Source organism: Thermobia domestica, chromosome 7 (genome assembly GCF_964235325.1).
Source record: "Thermobia domestica chromosome 7, izTheDome1.hap1.1, whole genome shotgun sequence".
Taxonomy (NCBI): Eukaryota; Metazoa; Arthropoda; class Insecta; order Zygentoma; family Lepismatidae; genus Thermobia; species Thermobia domestica.
Window position 1 is genome coordinate 44,857,356 of NC_137460.1, and position 13,032 is coordinate 44,870,387.

A 13,032-nucleotide genomic window follows, 5' to 3' on the forward strand; every position below is an offset into this window, starting at 1 on the left:
AAGTAAGAGGAGCGAAAAATTCGGGAGAAAAAACGAAAAAAGGTAGGAAAAATTGCTTGGAATATATGTATGGGTCGCCCGTCGTATACTCGCCTCGGGCGCTGATTTTCCACGGCACGGCCCTGGGTGCGGGCCCGCTAACACCTGAAACTTTCAGTTAACTGAAGGTGGTCGCACGGAGGGGCTAACAGTCCATTGGCCATCCCCTTGCTACTGAGTTGCTTCATATTGTATGCATTTCCTTCTCATGATTAAATTGCATTCAATGTGGACATGGTCCCAAAATACACGAATTACGACAGTACAGAATATAATAGTCTATTGGTACAAATTGCATGCAATGATTCCACAGTAGACAAAAAAGCCCTTTGCTTTTTAATCAATTAACTTAACAAACCTGTCTTTCTTCAAGGATGTGTATCTCTTGCATAAGTCAAGACAGAAACATAGCAAATATTACAAGAAGGAAAACAAAAACTCCAACGACCTTGACGGTTAACACACGAGAAAAAGAAATAAAACAGATAGGTCGGATACCTTGCTTGCAAACTTCCAAGGAGCAAACTCTCCCATTATAATGTTGTTAACCTTGAATTTTTTTTTACTTAGTTTTTATTTTTTTCGAAGTATTTTTTTTAAAATCGTAAGTTGTTTGAAGAACAGTAAGAGGTTGCATAAAGATTTTTGCTGCTGTGTTGTTGATGTGCACATGAACGATTTAAGTTCGGTTTAAATCAATCATGGCTAGTTTTGATTTGGATGTGAACAGTGCTGTGGTTATATTATGGAATATAGTGACATTGATAGTGCTACCTTTTACAATCTGCTTAATACTTTACAACTACAAGCAGTCCAGAGCAAGGTTGGTCGAACTGGGAAATAAATTCCCCGGACCAAAACCAGTGCCCGTTCTTGGACACGCATTGGAGTTTCTAGGACCAAACAAAGGTACTGTAGATGTGGTATCTATTTCTTCTTCTACAAAAATAATAATTGATACACGTTGAATTCAGGCATGTTCAAAGGGGGCTGAGCTACCCCTGGAATATATATGCACCCCCCTGGAATATTTATACACATGCATTGAAATATTTGCTTTTTTCTGTTTTAATTTTATAAAGTCTTGAAAGCAAAGATTTTTTTGTTTTTTTTTGAAAAAAATTAGTTTCTTTTGCTCAACCTAATTGTTCTAATTAACAAACCGCATTCACGTATAAAGTCAAAGTTAAATAAAAACATGGAAATTAGATACAGAAGCACACAAACGCTTTACAACGTTAGGTAAAAATGGCAATATGTTGGTTATTGCAACCGACCAAACAACCGACCAGGCGAGTTTTGGGTTGCGACAGATTCCTGCTGTTCTGCAGCTCCCCTTAAATTTTTATTGCCCCCCTTGTACAAAAGTCTGATTTCAACACTGGTGCAGGAGTTAAGTTAGAAATAAGGTCTACCGGTATACTCGTTTGTATAGAACTTTCTCAGGTGTATTTCAATATATAGGGTGACCCAAAAAATGAAATTAAATCTTTGAGTTTTACGTTCCGCGGTTATGCCGGTTAGGCTAAAGGAGACGGTGATGATTAGGAATGAATGAAATGGTGGAATGAAGAAAGTGGAAGGAAACGGGAGAACCCCGAGAAAACTCACGAGCACGGTGTTTGTCCACCACAAAGTCCACACGGTGCGAGCTGGGATCGAACCAGGGACCCAAGCACCGGAGGCAGGGTTACCCAATAAACCTCCGACATTTTAAAGACCAATAATCCCAAAAAGTATTGCAAATAGAAAATAGTTTATTCAAATACGTATATAAAATAATTAAGAACAGTTTGAAAATACTTTGTTCTGTTTGAAATACTCTTTCTTTTGTGTGTTGAGATGGCTCAAAAATCTACAATACAGCTACTGTCAAGTCAATAATACCGAATAAAATCTCCCCACTTTTGATAACCTTTAGCGCTGTTAAAGAAGGGGCGAGAGGAATGAGGATCGTTGCTTCCGCTCACCATTTTCGTGTCGTTTCTAGTCGTCATTATGGTTTAGTCAGGAACTCATAGCGCGTACGCAGTCGAAATACAGTATTTATCAAGAGCACCAGTTCTATGTTGGGATGAGCATGAGCGAGTTCGAGCAAGTGTTCATTAAAACTCGACTCGACTCGAAATAGACATCTTTGAGCTCGACTCGAGAACTTGGCTCGAAAAGTTTCCTCCAACTCGACTCGAATTTGAGTCGAGTTTCGAGTCGAGTCAAGCCAAAACGAGCCAAATGTTGTGTGTAGTTTCAAGTACTTTTTTCAAGGATCCTACATAGGCAATATAATTATCAACGATACTAGCGGATTTTAGCTGAATACTAAAACCTAGTTGACTGCTGACCTAGGTAGTCGTGAAGTGTACGGGGCAAGGACATCGTTCACGAGGTTCTTGGTTTGAGTTCCGAAGGAGCAAGTATTCGGGCTCGAGCCAAAAATTGTTAAACGTTATAGATCGCTGGCCAAACATGTTCAAAACTGCTTGGTCTGGGTTTAGGGTTGTCAACGACTCGAGTGGCTCGGCTCACAGTTCATTCACTATCGAACCGAGCCGGCTCGAGCGGAAACGAACCGATCTGGTTCGAGTCGACGGCTCACTTAAATCGAGTCGATGGCTCATCCTAACCGCTCAGGCTCGAGCTGTTTGCTCAGTTGAACCGAGCTGAGCCGGTTGACATCACTACCTGGGTTGGGCTTCTGCTTGGGCTCAAAAACTTCGAACGTGCAAGTCTGTCTTGATGATAAGAACTACAGTATTGTTGCTCACGACATTTGAGGCTGTCTCGTTATAAAATCTATTGTCGTCTCGTTAATCGAGACGAGACGAGATGCGAGCAGTGTCCCATCTCGTAACACTAAAAATATTCCACATTACTGCTTACATTTCTCATGCCTTTCGCTTTCCAGTCTAATCAGGCCACGATTTCAAAACGAGTTAAAAGTAGCTGAACGAGAGAGCCATTTATCAAACTCGACTCGACTCGAAACTCGACCTCAAAACAGTGACTCGGCTTGGAACTCGACTCGAGAAAATTACCTTTGACTCGACTTGAATTCGCTACAAGTTTCGAGTCGAGTCGAGTTTTAGCTTTACTCGTGCCCATCCCTAGTTCTATGCTTACAGTGCAAAAAGATTTTCACTTAAAGTTTGCTATTTCACGCTATGAAAATGTTCCTCATCGGAAGACTATCTTGCAGTAGGTCGTGAATTTCCGAACAACACTGAAAAAGAAATCTGGCCGGCATGCTTCAGCTGTTGGGCTATCTAGGGAGAGTGAAAGAAGATTTGTACAGTCCACAGCAAAAAACCTGCAACATGAGCATGTAAGTTTATTGTGAAACTACATCCAACAGCGCAGGGAATCAACATAACGTCTAAGTGGTACGAATCACGCCAGAGAAACCTCGGTGTCCTCCCGTGCACACTTATTTTGGAACAAAAGACTTCGTCGTTTCACAATAAACTTACATGCTCATGTTGCAGGTTTTTTTTTTTTTTTTTTTTTTTTTTTTTTTGCTGTGGACTGTACAAGAAGATCTGCAGTAATTAAAAACTAGTTTCAATTTCATTTTATTTTATTTTATTTTATTTATTTATTTATTTATTTATTTTGAATAGACAAAATTCTATCTGAAATGCTTTTTGTTTCATTAGCTGCGGCGGACTTAGAATCTAAAAACTGGGGGAGGAAAGGCAGCCAGAATTCAGATTATGATAGATATATCATGAATTAACTATCAACTTTCAGAAATACATAAATAATAGTTTAGATTATTTTTGCCTAGGAACCCCCTGGCCCTGGGCTAGATCCGCCCCTGTTCATTAGCCTTTAAAATGTGGGAAGTTTTATTGGGTCACCCTGAAACAAAAACTGAGATAGGAAAATATCATAGGGCGCATTACATAGTGTTGTTGTGGTGACCCACAGGGCCCTCCTTCAAGAGGGCCCAGGGGCCAACTTCAAATTTTCAAATAGGAACATGTATTGAATCATCCCTCATTCAATAGTACTTGAAAAACGAAACAACTTTTGTAGGAAACAATTTTCGATTTGGGCCACCGGTTTTAAATGGCCGCAAAAAGTGGGTCCTATATCAGATAAAATGTCCAGTGCTTATAAATCCGAAATAGCTGAGAATAAGAAGATGAAACAAAAACTGAGATAGGAAAATGTCATAGGGTGCATCACATGGTGCTGTCGTGGTGACCCACAGGGCCCTCCTTCAAGGGGGCCCAGGGGCCAACTTCAAATTTTCAAACGGGAACATGTATTGAATCATACCTCATTCAATAGTCCTTGAAATACGAAACAACTTTTGTAGGAAACAATTTTCGATTTGGGCCACCGGTTTTAAATGGCCGCAAAAAGTGGGTCCTATATCAGATAAAACGTCCAGTGCTTATAAATCCGAAATGGCTGAGAATAAGAAGATGAAACAAAAACTGAGATAGGAAAATGTCATAGGGTGCATCACATGGTGCTGTCGTGGTAACCCACAGGGCCCTCCTTCAAGGGGGCCCAGGGGCCAACTTCAAATTTTCAAACGGGAACATGTATTGAATCATACCTCATTCAATAGTCCTTGAAATACGAAACAACTTTTGTAGGAAACAATTTTCAAGAAAAGCCACGAACACGATGTTGTCTACCACCAGAAACTTACTTGTGAAGTGTAGGATCTGTGGTTCGATCCTCTGCCAAGTAAGTTTCTGGTGGTAGACAACATCGTGTTCGTGGCTTTTCTCGAGGTACTCCTGTTTCGTTCCACATTCTCATTGCACCAAATTCTTCTATCATAATTCACTTGCCTTAGTCATTCGTCTCCCTTAGCCTAATAGACATAACGTGGGACGTTAGACTGAAAAATTTAATTTAATTTCATAATTTCGACAAATTTAAGGACTTAAGTTTTTTTTCTATTTTCAAATATTAATTCGTCTTAAAATATAGGCCTTCTGCATTTATTTTGAGGCAAAATGCTGTATTTAAGGCTTAGTAAAATGTAGCTTCTTGAGGATCTTAGTTTACCAGAAACTTAACCAAACTTCTTCATGTGGTGTACACAGTCAGTTTGCTACTTGTTATTTATTTATTTATTGCATCTTAATTTACTACCGGTATGCTCAAATCGGTCACTATTCACCTGGAAGCATACAAATTTAACTAATATTGATTACTGGTTGGCTCGGAACACTTTGATCATTTGGTTGATTTGTATTTACGTTAATTTGTTGGCACCAAGGCTATATACAGTAGGACGTGACCTACAGTTCAAAGAGGAATTAGAAACACTGTAGAGCGTTCGTTGCTCTCCCACTGGAATGAAAAACCTTGACCTTGAGCACCAAAGACACGCACAATGGACACTAAAATAGGGAGGAAAGGTGCCAATGTCGATTGAAATATGATCATTAAATCAACAATTGGGAGTCGATGAAGCTTTTGGGCTTTTGTGTTTGACGTTCTTATGGAGAACTATTCCCGCCGGAGTCTTCATCCCGGCGAAATTAAAATACCGCTAATTTTACAGTAATTATGTGATATCTTCAAATAGATAAAAGATAATTGAAATATGGAACGAGCGCACCCTAGACATTATTATTTTACATAAGAAACCGTTATCATGACTCACTTATCTGCTTTCGATTTCGAACCATTTTGAAAATTGGCATTTATTTTTGCGCTTCTAAACAGCTGAAAATGGAAAGCCATTAGGTGATTTGTGATAACGGTACCTCATGCAAAATAATATTGTCTAGGGCGCTCTTCTTCCATAATTCAATTATCTTTTATCTATTTGAAGATATCACATAATTACTGTAAAATTAGCGGTATTTTAATTTCGCCGGGATGAAGACTCTTAACAAGGGCTCTGAATCATAATCGGACGCTCGAATCCGATGCAGTCGATGAGTGCACAGTGCACAAAGCCCATAATAGAATAACAACCCTCACACATTATATCCCGTTCCCCACCACTCTTTCTCACGCACAACATACTCACGCGATCCTGGGTTCGATTCTCGGTGGGGGACACTCAGTCGAAAAGGTGCAACAGCCTTTTAAGTGTAACAGCCATCCTGAGTGAGCTGGACCAAACTTTTTCCTGGGTTTTCTTCATTGACACCAGGCACATGCCAGGATGCTACCTAACACAACAGTCCCAGGTCGCTTCCTTCCCTCGCCGAGGGAGGTCATCCTTCATATGTGTGAGGGGCTAATATGGCCATAAACGCCGAAAGCCCAAAAATCTAATCTCTAAATCAAAGTTGGCTAATAAATTGTAGACCTAAGATAATATCTTAAGAAGGGCATTCGAAAAAAAAATCGACATTTTTTGAAAGAAATAACTGATGTGAGTAGTATCTATTATTGTTTAACAAACGTGTATGTTCATCACCGCAGATGCAAAAAAAAACATTACTAGACGTTATCGTATGTCAACTCGATTAGAATAGCAGTTAGATATGTGCTTTCACAACAATATTTTTCAGAAATTGAGAAGGTACACACAGGAAGATGTGTATAGTCATCCACAGAAATATTTCCTCCCTTACTGCTTAAATTGCATTGGATTAGAGGATCTCATTTGAACCTTCAAATACCAGTACAGAAACGCAACCCAATGCACAAGGAAAAGTTGGTAGCTGTTGGTGCCCTTCAAATGACTCTTGCAGTAAAGAAAATGTAAATGGACCATTTCTCCGTTCTAACATAAAGCTCTATTGTCATGATCGAGTTCTCCAATGAACACCATATATCAATAACATAATTCGTTATATGTATAATGTATTCTTTCATCATATCATATCGTAGTTCATATGAGAAGAAATAAAAAAGGAACACTGATCAAAGATGATTTAGAAAATGGTTGAAATGAACTGAAAATATCAAGTGTGGAACATTTGAAGTAAATAAATTTGTAAATCTTTGTCTCCATTCATTGACGTACTCTAATTCTCCATCTCTCTCAGACATCTCTTTCCGTCTCTACAGTAGATTTTGCTTATCACACTGAGTATGGGTTAAAATTAAAGTATGTAAAACAGTTTGAACTTGCCGGATTCAAATCCGGGCCTCTTGGATAGAAGTCCAATGCGTTAATCACTTATCTACGCCAGTAAGTGACTTTATGTTGCACAAAAACTGGTATCTTCCTTTAGCTAAACTGTTATCAGTTAGCTAAACTTGAAAACCTTTCATATAAGTCCAAACGAGAAACTAAATCCCGTTTGAAGAGAAAATTGAGGAGTTTGATGTAATAAGGGTGTAATCGAGTTTACGCCATTTTTTCATCAAACGCATTTGTGGCTTTTGCCATGCTTGTTTAGCCTCCTGGTAACATTTCAGTTCAATATCGGAATAAAATGCTGCCTATTACATTGTTTTATGTAAGCAAAAAACACTACTTAAATTTTCAACATCGTTTTTCTCCAACTGCATGTTTCAGACTTACGCCTTTATTGCATCAAACTCCTCAGTTGTTAGTTGAGTTACCTAATTTTATCGTTTAGCTAATTGTTACTGCAATTATTATTATTATTATTATTATTATTATTATTATTATTATTATTATTATTATTATTATTATTATTATTATTATTATTATTATTATTATTATTATTATTATTATTATTAATCAACCTCTATTATTACAGTTCTTCCTCTGAAAGCTTATTCTGTACTACTAGTTCAAATATTGTATTTACAATTTATTTCCCTCTGGTACTTTTGATCTGACAAGGGAACATCTTGTATTGATAGTAGCATTGCCCAATCAAACAATACGCAATCGATAGAGGAGTGAAGAAAAGTGAGAAATCCATAGTTTTACGGTCCGACACCCAGAAACACAGTAGATACAGAGGAAAGAAGGATCTAGAATCATGTGAAGATAGCAATACAAAAGATACACTGACAAACAAGAAACTTCAAAATGATTAAAGTAATCAAAATGGCATTTACACAACAGTATAGTAAGCAAACATTGTACCCACAGACATGCTCAAGAACATCATATGTAATGTAGTGTTGCCAACTGAGCACAAAATGAAGTTTTTAAAATGGCACGAAACACAAATTATAACATTTAGAAAATCTAATTATGAGTAGAACCATACCTGTGAAGTATTGTTGTATAGTGTTGCTAACGTTTGAGGATAGGCCTATATAAATCTTGCTGTGTGTTGCTTATGTGCTGTTTTGGTACTATTCTGACATTTTCCTTTGGCAAAAATGCTCCGACACTGTGATTCGTCCATTACTTTTGTACTTCAGTGATTATATTCTTGTTTGTGGTCTCATATTTTGGTTTCAGCTAGTTCGAGTAGAGTACTGTATGTACTCTTTTACATCCCAGATTCATATAGGAATTCATATAGGCCTATCTTAAAACGTTGACAACACTGTACATCATGGCTTCACAGGTATGGTTCTACTTATAATTTGATTTTCTAGATATTATAATTTGTGTGCCGTGTCATTTTACAAAATTTCATTTTATGCTCAATTGGCAACACTGCATTACATATGATGTTCTTGAACATGTCTGTGAGTACAATGTTTGCTTACTATACTGTTGTATACATGTCATTTTGATTACTTTTTATCATTTTGAAGTTCTGTCTCACTGTATTTTTTGCATTGCTATGTTTTATTGATTCTAGATCCTTCTTTCCTCTGTATCTCCTGTGTTTCTGGGTGTCAACCCGTAAAACTTTGGGTTTCTCACTTGTCTTCACTCCTCTATCGATTATGTATTGTTTGGATCGGCAAAGCTACTATCAATAGAAGATGTTCCCTTGTGAGACTACACTCCATCCAATTGTAGATCAATGAGATCTACGACTAAAATAAATTCTCTTTCGTCTGACTTAGACTCGCATTTTGTTCTCAAATTATGGCTGTTTTTTCCTTATCCAAACTGGTTTATCCTCTTGCCCCCTATCTTGGTGTAAGGGACCAACTGCTGCACATTGTCAATATTGTTCAGAAACACCCTATATATAGATGTTTCTAAGGTATTTTTTTAAAAGGCCATCCCTAAGATTTTTTAATAGAGAGATATGTCTGAGGAAGGCTATATTACGAAGCTGAAACGTTACATATTCTCTCCCTTTTAACACAACATTGCATGTACTGTATTCTTAATATTTCACTCAGTGGGATTCACGGATTTAATTCCACGCACGGATAAGAATTCAGGGCTTACTAAAGATATGTGATAGGCTTGATTTTTTAAAACATAACTGTTCTTTGGCATATCCACAATTACGCCGATTTCTTTACTATCGCTAGGAATTTTCCATATACTGTAAAATGTAAAAATTATTTGTGAAACAATACGTTATGGATATATATATATATATATATATATATATATATATATATATATATATATATATATATATATATATATATATATATATATATATATATATATATATTGTGGGAAACCAAGTAAATAGCAGTCATGTAATAGTATGACTCAGTTAATTGGCCGCTTGAATAAATGATATTGTTAGCAAGGTCACACAACACAAGCAACTACAAGCCTCATGTATGCACGAGGCAATTCTCGTGATCATATGCCGTGAGTGTGCAATAATTTCTTCACACGGGGAACACCAAACACTTTGAAAGAAAATTACCTGTGCTCTTCACTTGCAAGAACAGCAAATAAAAGAAATAAATATAACAGCGTTCAAGGGCTTCCAGTAGCTACGTATTTATGCAATGAATGGTTAGTTTCAACCTTATACTATAACGATACTTGTTCTTAATCACCTCAATTTTGAGCCATTAAAACACATCAATTACCTTTTATACACTTAGTTTAATAAATGTGATGGAGAAGTGTACATTTTCATTTTCTATACAACTTTCTAAGATGTCTGCTTAACCCACACAATAATTCTATTTATTTTTGTTGTCATGACGACTACATCGAGATTTTGATTACATAAAAACATTTGAATAATCTTTTTATGTATTAACATCATAACTATATTACTTCTTTTTCTTTCTCTTCTTCTATTAGCAGAACCTGCCTAGTGTATATTTAAAATATTCAAAACACATTATAGCCCAAAATTACAAGTTACCAATTGTTACAAGTAAAAATATACAACATACTGTTGTATATTATGGCGCTCGATGGACTTTTCTTTTTATTCCATTATTCAATAAAAAGAAAAAGAACTTTGGACCGTTGATCTTTACATACTTTTTAAGTGCCCCTTGTATATACAATATATATTTCATATAATTCACAAATATTTCCTTATTTTTACTCAAAAATATTATTAATAATTACATTCCTTTATAATTAATTCTATAGCCGATGATTACATGGCATATTAAAAAATACAGTCAATATCCTAATTCAAGTCCATTATAGGGCATAAAGAGGTTAAATCATTAATTTTGGGCATAATAAATGAAGGTGTTAATATACATGTATTTTAGGCATTAGTAATCAAAAAACTTGAAATGTACACAATTTCATTATTTTAAACAGAAAGTAATTACATGAATATATGAATGAAAGTAGAAATAAAGTCTGAATCCGTGATAACATTTAAAGTCAAAGTTCTTTGGAAAATATATAAATTTGATTTTCATTACCCGTAATTCTTCCATAAAATGCTTGACATCAATTTTGTACAACTGTCATTACTTTCACATGTTACATTAAAAATATCTTCTTTTATTCTTTAACATTTATATTATTGGCGTAAAATTCGAATAGAACGAGAACATAAAAGCAATAATTATTTAAATACGAAGTCCTTATAAGAAAACATGAATTATTAACTTCAATATATATTCTCGCATTACAAAATTCCTTTCAAATATACTCTATAACATGAAACACGAATAATAGATTAATATTGTTTTGCAATCATAGGAAAACACATGAATAGTATAAAATACGAATATCGAATAAAACATAACTTCTATTTATCAATCCAAACACCACACGATTATAGTCGTATTAATAAACGGTATTTGTTTTGTTTTTTTAAGGTTAAGCCGATCAAAGGGTTACGCCCTTTCTTCGGGACGAGGATTATGGGTATGGGGAATTTTCTTTATTTATAGGGGGCATTGAGGGTTTGGAGCATTATTTTATTTTATTTTATTCTTATTTGTGGGCATCTTTTTTTATGAGAAGAGGTGAAGTGCAGGTGGACGTCACAAACACGAGAGTATATGTTAGTATGGACGAGTGAATGGTTATCTTCTGCCCTTGGGCGTCACAGGGCTGATGTAGACAGATGAAGCCCGCTGCTAGCAACATTGATGAAACACTAGTGCAGAGATGGATAAATGCATGGACTAAGATGAGGTGGATGATAGATGGCAAAGTCGGCCTTTTGAGGGTCATCGTCTAGAGTGTTATGGTATAGAGTGAGAAGATGTTGGAGAGGAGTGGCTTGGTGACGTGGGGGCGTATCATATATTATGTCCTGTTGAAAGGTGTCTAGGAATATCGGATTTCCGTCTGCAATGACTTTTGTACTATATTTAGTGCGAAGTGTTTCTAAGTATGGGAATATTGTTGGAAAGTTGATTCGGCGATAGAGGTCGGCAGTCGGTGCTGGTAGTTTGATACGATAAGCAAGTCGGAGAGCATGTCTTTCGGAGATGGCGAGTCTATTATACAGTTCATCAGGGGCAGAGATCCAGCAGATATGGCCATGTGTGAGAGCAGGTCGGAGGAATACTTTATAGGTCGTGATGACGGTGTCGGTATGTAAGCCCCAGGTTGTGCCCACTAGCCGTCGGAGGAGGTTTAAGCGTTTCGTTGCCTGTGATTGAATCTTTTGTAGGTGGGGTTTCCAACTGAGTTTAGAATCAAAGATGATCCCAAGGTAGGTAACTTGTGATGATGGGCGGATGAAAGTGCCGTTTACATTAATGTGAAGGAGGGAAGGATTACGATGGATTCGTGAGCGGCAACGAGGTGGGAGAAAAATGAGAGCTTGTGTTTTGAGAGAATTGATAGTGAGGCGCCATTTGGAACACCAGGAGGTAAAGGCGTCAATTGCCTGCTGAAGTGTTTTATTTATGGTTTGAACAGTATTAGATGTGGCAAGAAAAGCGGTATCATCTGCATATTGGTATACTGAGACATTTGGTGGGAGAGGGGGCATGTCGGCGACATATAAAATATATAGAAGAGGTAAAAGGACAGATCCCTGAGGGACGCCACAGTGAAGAAAGATCGGATAGGAAAGGGATTGGTTGATATTAATATAAGTCATACGATTGGAAAGAAAAGAAAGTATACATCGGATGTATGAGATAGGAAGATGGAAAGAGTGAAGTTTTGCGATGAGGCCGGCATGCCAAACTTTGTCAAAAGCCTTCTCCAGATCGAACAGTAACAAACAAGATGGTTTTGAGGTATTATAATGATTTGTTATAGCAGTGGTGAGGCGCAGAAGCTGGTCAGAAGTACTAATATGTGGGCGAAAGCCGGCTTGATGTAGAGGGATGAGATTATGGTCGGAAAGATGAGTATGCAGACGGCTGACTAGAATGCGTTCAAAGATTTTGCTAAGGACTGATGTTAGTTGGATTGGTCGGTATGATGAGAGTGCAGTAGAAGGTTTGTTTGGTTTGATGAAAAGGAGATTTTTGGAGATTTTCCATTGAGGAGGGTAAAATCCGGTGCGAAGAATGAAGTTGTAGATGGTTGCGAGAAGTGAAAAGAGGATGGGAGGAGATGATTTGATGAGTTTATAGGTAATGTGATCAAAGCCGGGGGCTGTGTTTCGTTTTGATCGGATGGCGGAAGAGATATCTTCAGGAGTCATGAGATCGTTAAGAGGAGAAGCGGTAAGTTGGTGGTGAAGATTGGGTTGAAGTTGAGGAGCGTGAGGGTTTGCACACGGCGTGTGAGAGTTGGATGAAGTGGTTGAACGGTTGGGGTAAAAATGTCTTGAAAGAAAGAGGCGAAAGCATTTGCTTTGTCAGTATCGGTTT

The 13,032-nt window shown here is 37.2% G+C and overlaps 1 protein-coding gene across 1 annotated transcript in view; it reads left to right on the forward strand.

Annotated features, from left to right (window-relative positions):
• Positions 1-674: 674 nt before the first annotated feature.
• Positions 675-13,032, forward strand: part of LOC145690042 (cytochrome P450 4C1-like) — a 90,720-nt gene continuing 78,362 nt past the window's right edge. The window contains exon 1 of the mRNA XM_081764541.1: positions 675-948. Coding sequence (XP_081620667.1) covers positions 741-948 — 208 coding nt within the window. The 5' untranslated portion in view covers positions 675-740. The remainder of the gene's footprint in view (positions 949-13,032) is intronic.